Source organism: Acomys russatus, chromosome 26, assembly GCF_903995435.1.
Source record: "Acomys russatus chromosome 26, mAcoRus1.1, whole genome shotgun sequence".
NCBI classification, from domain to species: Eukaryota; Metazoa; Chordata; class Mammalia; order Rodentia; family Muridae; genus Acomys; species Acomys russatus.
The window spans coordinates 46,200,595-46,221,899 of record NC_067162.1 but is presented as its reverse complement, the minus strand read 5'-3'; the positions used below and the strand labels follow the sequence as shown (position 1 = coordinate 46,221,899).

Here is a 21,305-nt window from a genome sequence, read left to right as displayed (position 1 = left end):
ACACAGAAAAACCTTGTCTTGAAAAACAAGCTGGAGAGATGGCTCAGAGGTTAAGAGCACTGACTTTTCTTCCAGAGGTCCTGAGTTCAATTCCCAGCAACCACATGGTGGCTCAGAGCCATCTATAATGTGATCTGATGTCCTCTTCTAGAGTGCAGGCAGAACACTGTATATGTCATAAATAAACAAATCTAAAAAGAAAAAGAATTACAGCAACAAAAAGAAAAAAACATTTTAAAAAGGAAAGAAAAAGAGAAAAAATAAAGCAAAGCTGTTTTATTCTGTTTCTTTCCTAGTAATTAAAATTTCAACCTCCCATGAATCACTGTGACATGTGTCAGCCAAGTGCTTTCAAGTAACTTCAAGATTCTTTCAGATAATAAAAGTATTAATCTCTGTTGCTGCTTCCAGATCCTTCTAAATCTCCAGAGAGAATACATTCTCCCTTTCACAGGCCTGAAGAGGGAGCGCTGTTATATATTGTGGATGATAGAAAACATTACTAGGATCGCCGCAAATTGGGCCTTTTAAAATATTCTTTTGTAGAAGGAATGGAGAGTGCCGAATACCACCAGCCCCTCACTAGAAGTTCCACGCACCACTTCCTCCTGGCCTCTCAGCTGCTAGGGTTTACAGGTGCCAGACTGGACTATGCAGGAGGTGGAAGGCAGACTAGGAACACCAGTGAGACAGTTTTTACCAGTCATCACCCATGCTTGCTAGGTGGGACTTTTGTGTGATATGGCTGCCTTTGAGTCAGTCATGCTTCTGTAAATGAATTAAAACAAAAACCGGCCAGGTGTGGTGGCACAGGCCTTTAATCCCAGCACTCGGGAGGCAGAGGCAGGCGGGAGGCAGAGGCTAGCCTGGTCTACAAAGTTAGTCCAGGACAGCCAAGGCTAACACAGAGAGCCCTTGTTTCAAAAAACAAAAAACAAACAAACAACAACAACAACAAAAAAAACAAAACAAAAATCAAAACCTCAATAGTCCACCAACCTGGACTTAGAATAACTTCCTTGGTCTTTTAAATTTATCCATTTATTTAGGTTGATCGAGACAGTGTTTCTCTGTGCAGCCTTGGCTGTCCTGGAACTCCATCTGTAGACCAGGCTGGCCTCGAACACAGGGATGTCGGCCTGCCTCTGCCTCCTGAGTGCTGGGATTAAAGGCGTGAGCCATTGTGCCCACCCCCCTTTTTTCCCTATACAATATATTTTGATCAGATCTTTTTCTCCTTACCAAACTCCTCCTAGATATCCTATCACCACTCACACACAAACAAGGGCTGTTGCATGGTAAAAAGAGCACCAGATTCGCTTTCCCTTGGGAGTGAGGTAGGGCTGTTGGGGGGAATCCACACCTTGGAGGCACTGCAGATAGGTTGCTTGCTTGCTTGCTTGCTTGTTCCCTCCTTCCCTCTCTTTCTTTTGGTTTTTAGAGACAGGGTTTATCTGTGTAGCCTGCCTCTGCTGGGATTAACGGTGTGCCTCCACAGCCCGGCCAGCAGAGCTTTCTGAGGATAACAATCTCAATTTCAGCTTTGAAAAAATATGGGCCAGGCGCATGTCTTTTATCCCAGCCCTGGAGGGCCGGTAGGCGGCGCAAGAGGTAGGCGGATCACTGTGAGTTCAAGGCCCGCCTGCTCTACAAAGTGAGTCTAGGACAGCCAGGGCTACACAGAGAAACTCTATCTCAAAAAACCAAACAATAAAAATAAATAAAAAAGAAAAAGAAAGAATATGGAACCCTTCATGAATTTGTGTGTTGTCTTTTCGTAGGCGTCATGCTAATCTCGGTATTGTTCCAATGTTAAGATATCTGCTGCCTACCAGAGCACATTTCTTTAATCTTCTGACATCCTGTTTGGGTGAAAAGTTGTTTCTGTGTATCGCTTCAGAAAAAAAAAAGTCACAATACTTTTTTTTTCTTCTTTTTTTCTTTTTTCTTTTCGAGACAGGGTTTCTCTGTGTAACAGTCCTGGCTGTCCTGGACTCACTTTTGTAGACCAGGCTGGCCTGGAACTCACAGCGATCCGCCTGTCTCTGCCTCCCGAGTGCTGTCATTATAGGCGTGTGCCACCACGCCTAGCACTATTGTCTTTCTTAAAAGTAAGTTTTCTTCCTAAGAATTAGGTTTGTGGAAATTTTTTGAGTGAGTTGGGAGCTCTCGGCTTCCTCAGAGCTTCAGTGATTAGTGGTTCAAGGCAGTTTCTTTAAAGGCTGTGCTTTGGCAGCGTTCCCACAGGGGGGCGGGGGAAGAGAATTTCCTCCTCTGTGTGTTTCCTTTGCCAACCTTTTGCTTGACCTTGTCCTTACTTTGCGCCATTCCTTGCTTACCGCTCAAAGACGACACCCTCTAGGCAATGAGCATTTTCACGCTGCTCTTTCAAACAGCAGTGGCCCTCTTTCACTCTGCAATTTGAGTCAAATCCTGGAGCACATTTTCCTATAACGTATTTGTAAGCCCGTAAATTGAGCACCGCTAGCAGGGTAGACTGACATCACCCAATGGAGAGACCTGTCGGTCCCCTGGAGCCACGCCGGCAGAAAGGCAAAGGTACACAGAATAGAAATTTCTAGGTACCTAGAAATTTCTCTGGGGGATGAGACCGCCAGCATCCCACGTGCTCGCTTCTAGTTGAGTTAGCTAGTGTTCCATGGAGCTGGCAAACGCTAAGGCGGCCAGAGCCCGAGACTAAGGCTGGCGGACCCAAAGTACTTGAGGATTCGGCTGCTCGACGGAACCCCCAGGGAACGGACAGGAAGTGACCTTTATTTAGCGCGCCGCTCGTTTCCGGCTGAGCAGAACGCCATTCAGCCTCCTTCCGTTGTGTCCAGGTGCCGCTTCAGAACCGGCGCGATGGGCAAGAAGGGAAAGAAAGAGAAGAAGGGCCGCGGTGCGGAGAAGACAGCCGCTAAGATGGAGAAGAAGGTGTCCAAGCGTTCGCGGAAGGAGGAGGTGAGCGGGGCCCGGAGGGAGGGGCCGTGGAGGGACCGCGTGGATCGGCTTGGGACTATGGGCTCCTCCGCAGCCTCGGGACTCTCTTTCTTGGAAGATCAGATCTGCCCTGTTGAGTTTTGCTAGTTCCTTTACTGTAGGTAGACTGAATCATCGCGGTGGGGTTTAGTGAGGATAGCTGAAGTTGAGGGCCTCCTGCTTTGTCAAGGTGTGCGTTCTGGGAGTAAAGCTGTGACAGCCCTGCGTCTCCTTTATTCAAAGGAGAGCAGTTAATCTTCCAGCCCCTTCGGAGTGAACCACATGGAGGAGTTTTTGTTTGTTCGTTTTTGAGACAGGGTCTGTGCATCCCTGGTTGTCCAGGAATTTGCCCTGTTCAAGGCTGGCCTCGAACTCTTAGAGATCGCCTGCCTCCGCCTCCTGAGTACTGGGGTTAAAGGCCTGCGCCACCACCACCGGACGGGATTTAATAACCAAAGAAGTAAATGGAACCGTGTTCCAGAAGAGTTGGTTGTGACCCCCACCATCATATTTTCATACATACCAACCTTGTTGCTGTTGTCTTAAGTTGTTTTCGCCCGGGGCAGCTGTGATGAACAGGGTTTGCTTAGTAGTCTGCCAGGCACAGGATTTCCTGGCCTTCCCTCTTGATTAAGAGGGCACCTCAATTAAGAGAAACACCTCTATAAGATTGGCCTGTGTGGAATTGGAGAGATGGCTCAGCTTAACATATTTTCCTAAGTGCGTATGTTGCTCTTCCAGAGGACTCAGGATTTATTCTGTGCACCCACATGGTGGCTCACAGCTCTTTGGCTGTTGTGGACACCAGGCAGACACACAATGCACACACATGCATTCCTGCAAAACACCTACACACAGACAACAATACACCTTAAAAAACCAGCTTGTCGGCGAGTCTGTGGGAGTACTGTCTTGATTAGTAATGGATGTAGGAGGAGCCAGCCCACTGAGGGCAGTCCCATACCTAGGCAGATGGTCCTGGGTTGTTAAGAAAGCAAGCCAAACTAGCCGCAGAAAACAAGCCAGGAAATAGCTTTCCTCCTTGTCTCTGTTTCATTGCTGCCCCAGGATTCTGCCTTGGGTTCCTGCTCTAACTTCCTTTCCTGGAGGAATGTAAACTGTAAGATGAAATAAACCCTTTCTTCCCCAATTGTTTTTGATCACAGCAACACAAAGCAAACCAGGACACCCTAGTAAACTCGGGGGAGAGGGCACTGGGTATCTGGGGGGCTCCGTCTTAGTGCCGTCCAACATGCTTGTGAACTGATAACCTTAGTGTGTCACAGCTGGGAAGTAGGGCATGGGAAATGGTGGACTGCAGGTCTCCATTGAGCCCCACCATTAAGGCACCTTTGTAAAGGCCTTACGGCTTGCTCTCCAGGAGCTCATGAGTCAGTCAGCACCGGGATGGGAGTGGGAACCAAAACGCCGTGAGCAAGGGGAACCCAGGCATGGCCATGTAGGCAGCAAAGTGGGCTGTTGGCAGTACAAGTTGTCTGAGGCCGTTAAAGGCAGTGTGGCCAGGGTGGGATCCCTTTTCTAGAAAACCTGTGGATGGCAGGAGAGGCTGTCTTCACCTACAGGAAAGCTGCTGTGGTGTCACAGTGAGTATTTCCTGAATGTGTCAAGTTTTTTGTGCTTTCAGAGCCATGTTAGGTCAGGTATAACTGGATCCCAATCCAGCCAGGCCAGTGGGACAGACGCTGGCTGCACCTTCAGCTCTGAGAAAGGTTAGGCAGCCTCACATGGAGCTATGTTTGTCTCTGTAGGAAGACCTGGAGGCTCTCATAGCCCATTTCCAGACCCTGGATGCCAAAAAGACCCAGGTTACAGAGACGCCGTGTTCGCCACCCTCTCCTCGGTACGTGAGCAAGCTTTGTTTCTTTCTTTTTGGGGGAATGAGGGCACAGTTCAGGACAGAGTTTCTCTACATAGCCCTGGCTGTTCTAAACTCAGTCTACCTGCCTCTGCCTCCCAGGGGCTGGGGTTAAAGGCGGGCATTATCACGCCCAGCTTCTTTTCCTTTTCTCTAAGTTAGAAGATTGCTTGATACTAGCACTGCCCTTTAAATGTCTGGGCACTTGGGGCATATTCTCAAGGGCTGTGACTCCTTTTCCTTTAAGGAGCTGGCTGCCACTCCCTCCTCTACAGAGGCATACAGCTGTGGTCTCAGCATTCTGCCCTGACATAGCTTGTGACAAAGACATGGCCCCTGTGAGCTCCCTTTGTCCTCAGGAACGTTAAGAATGTATCAGATGTGGCGTCTGAAGAGCACCGCAGCTTTTGTTATTTAATGCTTAATTTTAAGTCCATGTGTGCAAAGCTTATTAACCCTGAACTCCAGAGTTGCCGTGCTAAGTGAATTTGTAGTTTATGAGAATGACCCCAAGACTTTTGTAGAGTTCATACCCTTGTAAAATGGGAGGGATGAACGAGCCACATGGGTCCCGACCTAGCTGGTTCCTCCAGCTTCCAACATTGAATTCCTTTTTAATTTGATTAATGGCTCTCTAATATTTGTCTGTGCTGTTCAGCTGATGCTTAGAACCAGGGAAGGGCCAGTGCCCTCACGACTGTCATTTGGGGTAGGGAAAGCGTAATAAGCTGTATCGGTCAGGTAGGGAACACGTGGAGACTTTTGTGCCAATAGGCCCTTTGGGTTTAGCTAAGAAATGAGTGCTCCATTTTTCCCAGACTGGGTTTAAGCTTGTCTCGTGGTAACTAGCTGGAATGGAAGCCCAGCATCAGGAGCTTTGGGATGTGATGGTTAGGTGCAGTGATGGTTCCAAAGTCCCTCTCATGTCGCCCTTCAGGGTGTGGGAGGAGTCAGTGGTGAGCCTTGCAGTGAAGTGCATGGTGGTAAATCCTGCTGGAACTGGCTTTTACTTTTCAGTTGTCTGCCGTCTGCTCACTCTGAGGAATCTACTCTGGGTGTAGATGATTTGTCTTCACTCTGAATGTGGATTAGTCTTTTCTTTTCCTTTTTTTTTTTTTTTTTTTCCCTCTCTTTCTTTTTTTTGGTTTTTCGAGACAAGGTTTCTCTGTGTAGCCTTGGCTATCCTAGATTCACTTTGTAGACCAGGCTGGCCTTGAACTCACAGCGATCCACCTGCCTCTGCCTCCCAAGTGCTGGGATTAAAGGCGTGCACCACCATCTCCCGGCTGGATTATTATTTTCTTGATGATGACTTGGAACTTTTTCTAAAGCAGCATTGTCCCAAAGTTAGGTGTGACATTAGGGTATACTTTAAAATGCCTGCAGAGAATGCTTCCTGCTGGAAGGGAACAGGAGGTAGAACCAAGGTAGTGAGATTATGTCTTCCTGGATGACCTAAATATTTTCTGACCTCCCACTTTTCAGCTCCGTTTCAAAACTATGTTACTCATCCTTTCTGTTGCTATGACATAATATCTGAGAATCAGGAAAGGGTTACCAGAACTCATGTTTTCGGCCACCTCTGTAGGCTTTGAACTTTTCCAAACCTACTTTATTTGGGGTTCTTTAATGCTTATGCCTCCCTTTCAACCCACCTACCCTAGAGAGGAGAGAACAGAGGTTAACGGGAACAGGAGAAGTAGACCTTTTTAGACTCAGTAACTTGGAGCAATTCCACTGCCGTAGTCAGCAGGATTCCAGCAGACCTGATAAACAGCAAACTAGCAATTTAGGAAAGGTGACTTCCCTAATGGTGGTCGATCATGACCGGTGGGGCTGAGAGGGAGAGGGAGGCAGGCCAGGAATGTTGGAGACCTCCAGTGAGAAACAGACTTCTCAGGATGCAGGCTGCATTGAGCAGCTTGTTTAGTTGGGGGAACAAAGGTTATTTAAACCTTTGGGGAGTGGGTAGAGGCTTTCACAGTGAGTGTACGTCACTGGCCAGGGCCAAGGTGCAAGGAATGCCTTATTTGCATGAAAAATTCCAGCTCCTTACTGGACATGACCTTATAGGGAGAGAGGAAGTTGAGCTTGTAACCTGGCTGCCAGGCTACTTAACCTCCTCAAAGATGGCAGAGGTAGAAGAGGAGTGTCCTGCTCCTGCTGGTCTCAGAACGAGATATTTTGGGTTTGGACATGCCTCAGCCTGACTCTTGCTCCAGGCCAGCTCAGCTTCCCAAACCCCACATCTACCCTTGGACTTGGTAGAGTTTTGATTATGGTTTAATTATATGTGTGTGGGGGTGTGTTTATACATATATACATGTAAATGTGTATATGTATACACACACATATAGAAATTTATTATTTTGGGCGGGGGGATAGGTTCTATAGCCCAGGTTAGCCTAGAACTTATGGCAACTCTCCTGTTCCATTCTCCAAAGTGTTGGGTTTACAGGCATGAGCCACCAGTCCTGGCTTTGTTTGTGGTTTGAAAGCACGGACTAGGGTCTTCCAGGACAGGTCAGGAAAGTGCCACAAGTAGTTAGAGCTTGGATGGTTTCCTGCCTGTTCTCAGTTTGTTTTAAGGGAGGTTGCCGCGTTGCAGGGCTTTCCTATGAGCATGAACTTGGTGCTGGGCTGTAGGTGGCAGCCTGCTTCTTGGTCTTGTCCCCTGGTGAGGAGGGAGGGGAAGGGAAGGAAAGTCTGCTCAGCCTGGTGTCGTGTTCTCTGACATTGCCCCTCTGTGGCTTTTGTCTTGCAGGTTAAATGCCTCCCTGTCTGCGCACCCTGAGAAAGATGAATTAATCCTTTTCGGAGGTGAATATTTCAATGGCCAAAAAGTAAAGTATATGTTTTTCTTTTTCCTCTCAACTTTTTCAGGCATTTAAGTAAATTTAAATTGATGATATAAATGTGCTCCTCTCCTGTCACTTCCCTCTTATACTCCCCACATTCTAAGTGTCAAGCCTGATGTGGGGTGTGCTTGGCTAGTCACCAGGATCCCTTAGGGACTAGCCGGGGGTAGGGGGTGGGGGTGGGGCTTCACTGCTGCAGGGCTCCACTGGGCTGTGTGTGTGCACTGTCTTGGAGTTGCTTTTGTTCTGCCCTGTGATCTGGGAATTATTCTGAGCTTTGTGCGTGCTAGGCGTGCACTCTGGGACACTGCTCTCACACCAGCCTCCAGAGTTGTTTGAATAGAGAAAGCGTTAGTGAAATCATGGGGCAAGAAAGCACTGTGGTTGCGAGTGTGGAAGGAAGGCAGCTGAAAGCGTGGGCTGTTCTGTTGGCCACGACAAGTTCAGGCCTTACCCACTTGTCCAGCTTGTTCTCTGTATTCTCATGCACTTATAAACTGGCTTAGATTCAGGGAGTGATGGGGCTTGCTGTGCAGCAGAGGCTCTGAGGCCTGAAGAGCCAGCTTTCACAATGATATGTGGTTCCTAACTTGTAAGGATTTTGTTTGTGAGCTTTGAGTTTATAGAGTGGGGAAAGGGTACTGATGCAGCCATTGTGTTTGTCATGTCAGAACGTTGTTTTGAGACATGGCAGCAGTGCTTTTTAGGAAACGGGTGGTGAGGCCAGGTGTAGTGGCGCATGCCTTTAATCCCAGCACTTGGGAGGCAGAGGCAGGTGGATCTCTGTGAGTTTGAGGCCAGCCTGGCTTACAGAGAGAGTCCAGGACAGCCAGGACTACACAGAGAAACCCTGTCTTGGGGAGGGGGGGGAAAAAAAAATCCCAGCATTTTGAGAGGCAAAGGCAAGCGAATTGCTGTGAGTTCGAGGCCAGCCTGGTCTACAAAGCCAGTCCAGGACAGTCAAGGCTACACAGAGAAACCCTGTCTTTAAAAACAAAAAAAAAAAAAAAAAAGAAAAGAAAAAGAAAAAGAAAGAAAGAAAAAAGAAGCCACAGGCCGAGGCTAGTGTTCGGAATTCATGTTGTGGTGGGCTGGGCTGAGAGGGGGCCTTTGGTGGGTTACACATGCACAGTACATCTTCCATTTAGTATTTTTACCTGTGAGACGTAAGTCTGTGGCAAGTTGGGAGCATCTGTCATGTCCTCCCAGACAATTTTGGGGCTTATACACGGCCTGTCCACACTGGTGTGGATTAGTGTACCAGCTTCCTAGAGAGTGTACTTCCTGCTGTTGTCAGCTGGCTGCCTGCATGTCATTTGTGACATTGTGACCCACTTCCTTCCTGCAGACCTTCATGTATAATGAGCTCTACATCTACGGTATCAGAAAGGACACCTGGACGAAAGTTGACATCCCTGGCCCGCCTCCAAGGCGCTGTGCTCATCAGGTAAGGCCAGAACTGACCATCACAGAGTCGTCTACAGATGAAAGGCTGTCTCCTACATCCCTGCTACATCCTCTGGGGCTAGCTAGTCGTGAACTCATGACTTTAAGCCTTCTGCAGGCTGGAATGAGAGGCTGGAGCCGCCAGCCTGTGTTCTGGTGTTTTCTATGGACTCCCGCTCGGAATGGTGCGCTGCTGGGATGCTTCATGTTGGCGCAGCGCCTGTTGGGTTAGAGCGTCCTGAGCGCTGCGCCTGCGCAGGTGCTGACCGCAGCAACGGTGGAGTGTTGAGGAGGGGCTCAGATGGTGGAGGAAGGGAATGATTTTGGGTAAGTTATATGTTTTAAGCTCAAGTTAGCTCTTTTTGCAAATACAGGAGAGTGTGAGAGCCGCTCTGCTTCTCAGGAAAGCTGCTCCCAGTGTCAGGTGTTCCTGAGCTCTGTACCTCCCCCTATCCAACACTAACAGTTTGCTCTCCTTTCCCTGGAGGAGGGCGGGTGTGGACACTAGGGACAGCTCTTCTGTGTTGACTCTGGAGCCAACTGTGAGGCTGTGTGCCTCTTCATTTGATTGTTTCCCCAAAGTAATACTAGGGTGCACTTGAAGTATGTTTTCTCATTGTGCTGGTTGATTTTGTCAACTCTGCAGAAGCTGAAGTTATCTGGAAAGAGGAAGCCTCAGCTGGGGAACTGCCTCCATCAGACTGTCCTGTGGACACATCTGGGGGCATTGTCTTCATAATGATTGTCCGCTGGGGAACTGCCTCCATCAGACTGTCCTGTGGACATGTCTGGGGGCATTGTCTTCATAATGATTGTCAGCTGGGGAACTGCCTCCATCAGACTGTCCTGTGGACACATCTGGGGGCATTGTCTTCATAATGATTGTCCGCTGGGGAACTGCCTCCATCAGACTGTCCTGTGGACATGTCTGTGGGGCATTGTCTTGATTAATGATTGATGTGGGAGTGCTTAAATCACTCTGGCTGGTGTTGGTCCTGAGCAGGTGGTTCTGTGTCATACAAGAAAGCAAGCTGGAACGCCGGGCGTGGTGGTACACGCCTTTAATCCCAGCACTCGGGAGGCAGAGGCAGGCGGATCACTGTGAGTTCGAGGCCAGCCTGGTCTACAAAGTGAGTCCAGGATGGCCAAGGCTACACAGAGAAACCCTGTCTCCAAAAAACAAACAAACTCCATAAGCCAGCAGCTGCAGACACACACACTCCATAAGCCAGCAGCTGCAGACACACACACTCCATAAGCTCCGCTTTCTCATGTGTGTGGTCAAGTGCATGCCATGGCACATGGAGGAGATGAGAGGACAGCTCTTAGAATTTATTTCTTTTCTTCTGTGTGCTCTGGGATGTGCACAATAAGTCCTTTTACCTGCTGAGCCCTCTCCCTGACTCCTGAACTTCTGTTTTTCCTGGGCAACGAGGATCACTAAGTGACCAAGTTCTTTCTGTATTTATATCTTGGTCTCTGTAGTGAGATCCAAGCCACTGAGGGCTGTATAGTGTGACCACTGAAAAGAAAAGAAACTGGGTAGAGGCTGCTAAGGAATGGGTCCCTGAACCATCTCTCCGCAGTTTCAAAGGCTCCTTGAAAGATGGTAGAGAAGTCCCACAGGGTTAAACAACTCCGCATTACATCCCAAGTGGAAAACTGGCTCCTGGGTTCCTGTGTTATTTTTGTTTTGTTTTTCTTTCAAAATATGGAGTTAATAGATTCCCCCACCCCTATTTGTATATGTAGGACTGCTATCTATAGTGTCCCTGGCAGATAGAAGAACACCACCACCAAAGTGTCTTTCTGCCCATTGCTGGCATGTGTGTGTGTATATTTTTTTTAAAACTGTATTTCATGTGCACTGGTGTTTTGCCTGCATCCTTGTCTGTGTGAGGGAGTTGGATGTCCTGGAACTTAAGTTACAGAAAAGTTGTGAGCTGCCATGAGGGTACTGGGAATTGAACCCTGGTCCTCTGGAAGAGCAGCCAGTGCTCTTACTACTGAGCCATCTCTAGCTCTGAATATGCTTTGTTTTTGTTTGTTTGTTTGTTTTCTTGAGACAGGGTTACTCTGTGTAGCTCTGGCTGTCCTGGACTCAATCTGTAGACCAGGCTGACATCAAACTCATCAATGGTCCACCTGCCTCTGCCTCCTGAGTGCTGGGATTAAAGGTGTGCACCACCACTGTCCAGCATGTGTATGTTTTTAGCATGGCACTCATTTGGAGGTCTGAGGACAGCGCTTTGGGGGAGTCAGTTCTCTCCTCTCAGCATGTGACTTCCAGCGATTAAACTCAGGTCATCAGGTTTGGTGGCAAGCACATTTGCCTCCTGAGCCATCGCACTGAATGCTACTTTTCCTTTTCCATAATTTCAGGTCTTGATGGTTTTCTTTGTGCCACTCTTCTGGCTCCTTTGCTGAAGACAGGGTTTCCCTGTGTAGCCGTGGCTGTCTTGGACTCACTTTGTAGACCAGGCTGGGCTCGAACTCACAGCGACCCACCTGCCTCTGCCTCCCGAGTGCTGGGATTAACTCTTATTTCTTCTTACCAGAGGCTTTTAAAGCTGCACATTCCCTCCAGATGTGGCTACAGTTCTGTCCTGCGTACTTTGTGCTTTGTGTTTTCAGATCATTGGAGTGAACGTAGAACATTCTGATGGCTTTAGATACGTTATTTGTCTTTTGGGTTACAGAATTTAGCAGCTATTTAATCTACAAATACTTTGCAATTTTTTCCAAAGTCTCATTCCATTGCAAGGAAGCCTTCCTGACTCAGACTATGTGAGGGTTCCCCTGTGGCCTGTGTGATCTCTGTGTGACCTATGCCCTCCGGCTGCATTACCTGACCATCCTTCAGTTCTTCCATGAACTCACTGATGTATCCCTGATGACCTGGGTCTCGAGTTTCCTGCCTGTGCTTAGTGTAGCACTTCCCCTTGGTACTTGGGTTTATATGATGGACCCTAACATCCTCCCCAGCCTCTTTAGTGCATATTTAAAGACTTTCCCTTAAGAAGAATTGTGCTCTAGGGGCTGGAGAGATGGCTCAGTGGTTAAGAGCACCGGCTGTTCTTTCAGAGGACCTAAAATCAATTCCCAGCAACCACATGTGGCTCACATTGCTGAGAGTGTCTGACTTGAGGAGGACTTGCTGTGAGCATGGCCAGGTGCTGAGAGGAGAAACTGTGCTTCCCATGAAATGTGTCCATCCCCACTCCCTCGAGGCCCCAGTTCCTGACTATAAAGCCAATCAGGAGTGCCTCAGGAGTAGCTGTACAGGTGACAAGGCACCTCACAGGCTGCCACTCTGTGTTCTGTCTGTGGCTGAGAGGCAGACCTGAGCCTGGCAGTGCTTTGCTGCGTTGTGGACCTTGGTCTTGCTCTGGGTCTGGTAAGAGTCCCATGGCCTGTCTTGCCCAGCTTGCTTCTCAGATTGCAGGCCTGGGCATTGGTTGGGAGAGTAGACACTTCCTGCAGAGGGAACCTGAAGGCCCTACCTTCGCTGCTTTTGCCAACCGTTCCTAGTCTTAAAGTCTATTTGTGCTGCCATAGATAACACAATGCCATGTCAGAGTAAGCTGGGAGGCAAAGACCTAGTGTCCAGGTACCACCGTCTTAGTGTAGGGCGTTGTGGGCAGGTGTGCGCATTTTGCTGTTCTAGCATTCAGGAAGTAGAGGTAGGAGGAGCAGAAGCTCAGGGCAGTCCTTGACTACATAATGAGTTTGAGGCTAGCCTGGGCTATATGAGGCTTTGTTTTTATTTTTAAAAAATCAGTTTTGCAGAGGATGTTCAGACAAATAGCAGGCCTTACCTTTAGATCTTTAAAAATAAACATTAATGTTCTACAGACACTTCATGCCAATGTTCATGATCCTTTGAGAAGTATGGAGATGCCCAGGAATAGGTTAAGTGGACCAGAGCAGCCTGGGGCGTGGCTCTCTTGTTGCCTAAGTGTGAGGAGCTGAGTTAGGATTCAAGGAGCCATGTCAAAACATGGGCATGGTTGCACACACACCCGTAACTCCAGCCCTGGCAGGGGTAGAGACAGGAGGGTCTCTGGAGCTTGTACACCAGCCTAGTCCAGGCTCAAAAACCTCATCCTGAGGAGAATAAGGGAGAGAGTGATAGAACAGGGCACTCAGCAGCCTCTTCCTACCTCAGCACCAACACAGAGGCTGACATGTGTATCCCCTTGTCCATATACCTCACACGGCTGCATAAATTCCACATTCATGTCCACATACCTCACATTCACACATATGCGTGTGCTTTATGCATACACTGTGTACCTCTCACATCCATACACACGCACATGCATGCACCTTACACCGACACACGTGTGTACACAGTCTCAGCACACTCATGCACATGTGCGTACATCTCATACACTCACACATGCATGCACACGCCTCACACAGGTGAATGTGCCTTATGTGCATGCCCACATGCCTCAGTCCACACATGTGCGTATCTACACACACACGCGCGCGCACGCACACGCACGCACACACACGCATATACATCACACAGTTACATATTCCTTACATACAGCTCACACATGTGTTTACACCTCACACTCACACATGCATATACCTCACACACACCTATACATAACTAGCAGTAAAACAGTGCCAAAATGCGTTCTTGTAATTATTTTATAAACAACAGTGATATTTGCTCATTGATAGCATGTGAAGTTGTTGTAACTGCTCATTTAATGGGACAAGGTGTTGTTTGGATGTAAGTAGATGTTTGTCTTACAGTTTAGGGAAACAGGGTGTGCTAGGTCTTTGAGTATAATTAATATGCCTGGGAAAGTCTGTTCGAGAAGCTTCCCCTTGGAGGCAGGAGACAATGGCTGAGGGAGTCCCTGAGATTCCGGGTGGGTGGTGCTGATGCTGCTGGCCATGCTCAGGCCAGCTGTGCTGTCTTGTGACTCACCTAATCTGTGTGCCTTGTCTAACAGGCTGTGGTGGTACCACAGGGTGGCGGGCAGCTGTGGATCTTCGGTGGGGAGTTTGCATCTCCTGATGGCGAACAATTCTACCACTACAAGGACCTCTGGGTCCTGCACTTGGCCACCAAGACCTGGGAACAGATTCGGTAAGAGTCTGGGTAGGAGCTTGAGTCCTGACCTCAGCTTGTGTTCCTGATTGAGTTTGTGTCGTGGGTGGGACAAGGAGGCTGCAGAGTGTTGGCCTGTGTGGTGGGAAGAGGTGAGCAGTGCGCACTGTGTCGGCCTGAGTCACCCCCATGGTGCAGCTTCTCTGGGGTTTAGGCCTGCTGCAAGTAAAGCTGATCCTGATAGAGGTCTGTCATGCTAGGGCCAGGAAATGGCCCTGTGTCAGACAGGTGGAGATGTAACTGGGAGGGCTGGTCAGGGGAGGGGGGACCTCCACGGTTCTCAGGAGAGCCAGGCTTGCAGTGCTGGTCCCTGAGGCTCCCCTCTGCTGTGCGCTACCACCGCGTCTGCGCTGTCTTACTGTGTCTGAATGAATTGCTGTGGTGAGGGGCCTGGCACAGTGGCTGGTCGCCAGCAGACTTCCTGACTTCTTCCTCTCTGGGTGCTGCCAAACCCTGTTGGCAGAAATGTGTGTACCACAGTGTAAGGTACTGTCCTTTCTGAAGTAAACCAGAATTAGGCAGGGACCAGGACTCTCACTGGCAGGGGTTGGTTGTCACTGGAGGCAATGTTCAGGTGCCTGTAACTCCTGATCCTCCTGCCCCTGCCTGCTGCTCTACAGTGTCGTGCCACTCACTACCCAGAACTCAGCTGCCGTTCATAACCCTCAGTTTCAGCTACAGACTCGCAGCAGGTGCCTGGCTAGGTGCTTATTCATGTGCTTCATGCTTTTGTTTTTGTCCACGTCACTGTTAGAGGAGCCTCTGCCGATAGTTTCAGGCTCAGTGTGGCCTCAGGCTTTATCAGGGAGAGTGTGCTGTTAGAGACCCAGCAGGATGTGCTTTGAGTCACTTGCCTCCTCTCTAGATGTAATGGGTGTTTTCAAGTCATTCTTGGCCCCTTTAGGAAGCCCAGAGTCCTCAGTGAAATGTGCATTGTAGATACACGCAGAGCCAGGTCAAATACCCACCACAGCTTTCTTCCCCAGTATCTACAAGACTGCTTCTGTTGAGGTTAGCTAAACCAGTCTTCTTGATCCAGCTGTCAGCACAAAGCCTGCTTCCCTGCTTCCCTCTCACTCAGCTGCGTGCAGTAGCCCCGCCTCTACTTAACAAGCACTCTGAGCTGCCAGAGCCTGTGGTTTCTCCATCACAGATCCCAGTCCCAAACTTTTCTGTGTGTCTGTTCTTCTGCCTTCCCAGTCATATCTGTCCTTGGAGGAAGTCAGGGGTGAGCACTGTCCAGCCTTGCCCTGGTGTGTGCATGCCTAGTAGTTGCTTTCAGTCTCTAATCAGCGTCACTGTGTCAGGGGTCTATGATGTCACACCCCTTGTGTTGATTTGAGCCTGACTCAGAGTGTATAGCCCCTGATGAAGTGCAAAAGAACAGTGTGTTTGAGGACCTCAGTGGAAGTGCCCATGTCTCTACTTAGCTTTAGACCAGCCTGGCCTCAAACTCATGGAGATCTGCCTGCTTAAAGGCGAGCACCACCACTGCCCAGCTTCTGTCATTTTCAAATTGATGTAAAGAAAAGGAAAGGCCCTCCAGCCAGAGTGGGCACCGTTTGCCTCTTTGCCGTTTCTAGGGTCTGTTTGTCCTGGACAGTGCATTTGATTTTAGTACATATTTTGATTCCTTTGCGGGGAGTAAGTTTCACAGTCAAGGGAATTGAGGTTGAGAAAGATTGATACCAAGAAAGGAACCAATGGCCTGGGTGACATCTGAAAAAAGATGATGCCGTTTTAAAAATAAGGTAAAAGTTTCGTTTCTTTTATGTGTGGGTGTTTTGCCTGTGTTTGTGTCTGGGCACCACGTGGGTAGCTAGTGCCTGAGAGACCAGAAGAAGGCACCAGGTTCCCCTAGGACTTGGAGCTACAGTTGTGTGGTGCATGTAGGTGACGGGTTTCAGACTCACACGTGCTCTTAACCAGCAAGCCATTTCTCTACCCCGAAGTGCCTTTCTCAAAGGTTGCCTGTAGAGCCGCCTCCAATCCCAGCATGGGTTCTATGATGGAGAGTCCAGTCACAAAGCTCAGGAGATTTCCAGTCGCTCAGTCTATGTCTGGTCATGTGAGAAGCCTGTGTGCCCTGTACCTGCTCCCTCTGTCCACCAAACCTCTACTCGGCTTTGGACCCATCTAGTGGCTTGTTCCTGAGCACAGTCTTTCCCTGTGCACTGGTTCTGAGAGACTGGACTCTAGTGCCTGTGGCAGGAGTTTGCTTGCTACTGTAAAATATTTCACTATGTGAACGTGTTCTGTTCCTTCAGCCCAGCTGTGGCAGGCAGAGGCTTACACTACATTACGCGAGTGTGTGCCTCTTTGGCTCTAGCTTGGCTGGAAAGCATATTCCTACTCCAGTTCTAGTTGGCACTACCCAGCAGCCTTAGTGCATGTCTCAGTAGCTGTTGACAGTCACCGGACACTCATACAGGAAGTCACTTATGTCATAGCAGTTGAAGTCTAGAAGAGAAATAGCACTGCTGACTCCTAGGGACAATCTCCATTGTCACAGGAGCCTGGCAGAGCAACAGTGCTCTAGCACTGCTGACTCCTAGGGACAATCTCCATTGTCACAGGAGCCTGGCAGAGCATCAGTGCTGGTCACACACCTTTGATCCTAGCACTCGGAAGGCAGAGGCAGAGACAGGTGAGTGTCTCTGTGAGTTTGAGATCAGCCTGGTCTACAGAGTTCCAGGACAGCTATAGCTACAGAGAAACCCTGTCCCAAGAAACAACAACAAAATCCCTCACAGATGTACTCCACAGCTTGGGTTTTAGTTAACTCCAGGTGCAGTCAAGTTGATAGCCAAGAGCAGCCCCCACAGCACCCAAGCATGAGAACCTTGAGTGCAGACCCCACCACACACATAAAAGCCAGGCCGGTGCATGCATTGCAGACAGGAGAGTCTTGGGGCCTGCCGTCCAACCGGGGCACTGAAGCAGCAAGTCCTGTCCAGAGGAGACTGTCTCTGTAGAAGAATGGGTAGTGAGGAAGATGCCTTTGTTTTCCATGTGTGCACACAAAGGCTCAAGTACACACATGTGCAACACCCCCCCCCTACACACACACACACACACACACACACACACACACACACACACACACTCATGAAGTATATAATTGAGCGATTCTTAGCACGTTCACTTGTACAAAGCAATACTGCTCTCTCAGGCTAAAGAAACCTCTCCATTCCTCAGTCCCCCAGTCTCCACTTTGAGTTTGCCTCTTGTGGCTGTGGATGGAATTCTGAAATACTGTGGTGGTAGTGTACTGCAAAGAGACACCATGGTCACGGCAGCTCTGATAAAGGACACTGTTTAATTTAGGCTGGCTTACAGGTGCAGGGTTAGTCCATTACCATCATGGCAGGAAGCATGGCGGCGTGCAGGCAGACATGGTGCTGGAGGAGTTCTACATCTTGATCCAAAATTAGGGCAGGAGGAGGCTGGAATTCCACACTGGGTGGAGCTTAAGCCTAGGCACCCCACAGCAACAAGGCCACAACTACTCCAACAAAGCCACACCTCCTAAGTGCTACTCCCTATGGGCTAAGCATTCAAACACATGAGTCCATGTGGCCAAACCTACTCAAACCACCATACGTGGTCTTTAGTGTCGGGCCGTTTATTTATTCAGCGTGAGGTTTTCAAGTTCACCATGTTGTAGTTTGTGCCAGTGTTTCATTCCACAGACCAGTGATCCATTCATCTGTTGACAGACACTTGAGTTATTTCTACACTTTTATTGACATTAAATTTCATATGCCTTCAATATATAATGAAGAAAAGTGAGTGAAGAGTGTCTGGTCTGAGTGTGCTGTTTGAGCAGGGAGCCAGTGTTTAGTCTGTACTTGTTACTGGGAGCAGAGGCATGCTCAGGCCGCTATGGAGGAGGGCTGGCTGCAGCCTGCACTGTGGTGATGATGGCGGGTCTCAGAGTCCTGGTGTTACATGGCTTTTCCTGAGAAGTCTGTTTCTTTTCCCCTGTAGAGAGGGCAGCAACAGGCTGGATATTCTAAGTCTAGCTTGGCTGACTGGTGCACTTGCTGAAGCTACTTCAAGAGTGCTGACACCGGTTATGCCATGGAGGAGTTGTCCTTTGGAGCAGCTTGGGTCTAAAGACCCTGTGCCCAGGAATGGAGGGGCCTCGGACCCTTTTTACGATGGCAGGCAGGCTGGGTGCCTGAAGACCTCCTTACCTCTTGGCTCTGTGGCATTGTGAGGTTTTCTGAAGAGTGGTGGTGCCTGAGAACCTAACAATGGGCAGTCAGATGTGGACCCATGCTGCACACTGAGTGCCAGGAAGGAGCAAGTGCCATGCAGGCAAAGTGACTAACTTGCAGGAACGCTAAAGGGCGATCTGGGATGTGAGAGGGTGGCTTCTGACCTGACCATGACCTTCCCTTGGGCAAACAGCCGAGTATGATGGGGTGTCTGCCTGCCGAAAGTGCGCTGTGAGAGAGAGGGTATGCTGCCATGCTGTGACTACACCATGGGAGAGGGCAGTGTTTCTGTTCATTGATGGGCACTGTGACCTTGAACTCAGAGTTGCAGTAGACTTGAGCCCTTTGCTGAGCTTGGCATGGCCTTGAGCAGTGGGTACTGTTGAGTGTGAGCATGACCGTAACCCAGCACAAGTGTCGAGTGCTCTGGCGTCTGAGTCATGGACATTCTCCCTGAACACCCCACAGTGGCTGGGTGGTGGAGTTGGTGATGCTGGCTGGCAGCACGCCCTGTGGGAATACCATTCCGCACGTAGCCCAGAAGAGCTAAGAGCCTGGCACCCACACCATTGCGTTTGTGTCTTTGTGCTATACATAGGCTTCTGGATGAGTGGGGCAGGCTAATTTTTTTAACTCCATATTTAGGATTGACGGCAATCAAAGAGCCTATTGGAGTTTGGGATATAAATGGGCTCTTGAGAAGGTAGCTTTATTTTTCTAGAAGGGAGCATGGAACCTTTGAAGCTGTTAGGGGCCAGGCCTAAACCTCCATGGTTCTTAGGTCATAGATAGCTAGCTTGACAGTGTCCTTGACAATGTCACTGGTAGCACTGGGAATGCCCAGCCTCTTTCATGTGTGTCGTGTAGTAGAATTAGGTGTGTGAGTGCGCTGCTCCAGGTGTGCAGTGAGTACCTTCTCCAGACTCCTCACATGATGGGACACAACAGTCAGCTTCTTTCTTGTACTTGTGGCTGCAGAACATGACTGTGCTGTCCATTCAACCCTGGGATGTGGCCAATAAGGCCTTTTCCTCATGTGTATATTCAAGGTCCCCTCTGCAGCCTGGTCCAGAGGCTCCTCTTGGTCTCAGGAAGCCAAGCCTGCATGCTGTGTGATGCTGTGCCCCAGACTGGCTCTTCTTAGCCTGGAAACTGATGTTTGCTTTTTTTTGTTTGTTTCTTTTTTGAGACAGGGTTTCTCTGTGTAGCCCTGGCTATCCTGGAACTTCCTCTGTAGACCAGGCTGGCCTCGAACCCACAGGGATCAGCCTGCCTCTGCCTCCTGAGTGCTGAGATTAAAGGTGTGCACCATCACGCCCGGCCTGATGTTTGCTGCTTTTAATCTTGGCATTTGAACATGCTTACTAAGTTACAAGTTGTACAAAGCAAGGAGAAGGCAAATAAATCAGTTGATAAGGTGTGTATTCCCCAATATAGTGAGGTTTTTCTGCCCAGGTTATAATAAGAGTGAAGGAGACTTGAAGGGTAAAGGGTAAAGCGGCCCTCCCTGCTAGAGTAGAAGGGTGCATTGGTATGAGGTAAGACCACCCAAAGGGGCACCTGAAGGATGAGTCTGGAGACTGTGGTGTCTGGAGAAGGTATTGATGGCTCCTGGCTGACTTCGTATAGGCAAGTGTGCTGGCCATGTTGAGTGTGCTAACAGGGATACTGGCTCTGGGAAGAGAGTAGTGGCGCAGTGAGTTGAGCTAGGGAAGACCCCAGCAGCCCCTGTGTGGTGTGTCTTGAATGTGAAGGGTGGGTTTGGGGCAGGATCCTTTCAGCATTAAGATTCTGTGTGGATGCATTTGGTAGGAGTCTTGCTATTTGTGTGTGTGTGTGTGTGTGTGTGTGTGTGTGTGTGTGTGTGTGTGTTTAAGTTTTATTTTATTTGTTGTGTATAGGGCAGGAATGTGGATTCAGGTGCCTGTGGAAGCCAGAAAAGGGTTTTAGATCCTCAAAGTGCAGGAGTTCCAGACAGTTGTGAACCACCCGGGGGGGAGGGGGTGGTGGTGGTGCTAGAAACCGAGCTCTGCTCTTCTAGAAGAGCAACAAGTGCCTTTAAACCCCTGAGCCATCTCTCCAGCCCCTGGTTGGTGGGATTTTTACAGAAAACCCTTTTGGTGGAATTTTCCATTCTGCTTGGGAGCAGTGGGAGGGCCTGGTGAGAGTACTGTACCGAGGGACTGGGGCACTGGTTCCCAAGTAGGACAGGAGGCTCCTAACCCCTGAGGGTCTTAAAGACCAGGCTGCAGTAAACCTTGCTGGCCATGCTGTGGCCTTCCTCTGCTAGCCAGCGCGCCCCTCCCCATGTCCCTCTCTGCCCTCCCTCTTTCCACTTTCACAGTGATGTGTGTTCACTGGAGAAATCCTGAGGAGTGCAGAAGACAGTAATACAACTGCTCCAAACACCAGATTACGTATTATGTAATGTGTTTTGTAACCTGCCACTGTCTTCCATTCTTTCAGCATTTTGCTATGACATGAGATAGCTCAATCTGATTCTTTAAAAAAAATGACTGATAGAATAAAGTGGAATTCCCACTTGGCAACTGGGGAAGTTTATAATCTTGTGCTATTATTTGTCTGGTGTGTGTGGGGTGTGCATGATGTGGGTGTGGATGCTAGAGGTCAGTGTTTGGGGTCCTCCTCAATGCTCTCCACTGTAGTTTTTGAGACAGTCTCTCATGGGACATAGAGCTTGTCAGTTGGTTGGGCCTCTTCTGTTTCCCAGTACTGGGACTATAGACACCATCTGCAAACAACGATAATTAACAGCTATATTAATAATATAT

The 21,305-nt window shown here is 49.1% G+C and overlaps 1 protein-coding gene and 1 non-coding gene across 2 annotated transcripts in view; one reads left to right on the top strand and one right to left on the bottom strand.

Moving 5' to 3' along the window:
* Positions 1-1,736: 1,736 nt before the first annotated feature.
* Positions 1,737-1,840, bottom strand: LOC127209705 (U6 spliceosomal RNA). The gene has a single exon (XR_007833217.1). It is a non-coding gene; the product is annotated as a U6 spliceosomal RNA (small nuclear RNA).
* Positions 1,841-2,782: 942 nt separating this feature from the next.
* Positions 2,783-21,305, top strand: part of Klhdc4 (kelch domain containing 4) — a 40,169-nt gene continuing 21,646 nt past the window's right edge. Inside the window, exons 1-5 of the mRNA XM_051168667.1 lie at positions 2,783-2,961; positions 4,749-4,840; positions 7,620-7,698; positions 9,062-9,160; positions 14,133-14,269. Coding sequence (XP_051024624.1) covers positions 2,863-2,961; positions 4,749-4,840; positions 7,620-7,698; positions 9,062-9,160; positions 14,133-14,269 — 506 coding nt within the window. The 5' untranslated portion in view covers positions 2,783-2,862. The remainder of the gene's footprint in view (positions 2,962-4,748; positions 4,841-7,619; positions 7,699-9,061; positions 9,161-14,132; positions 14,270-21,305) is intronic.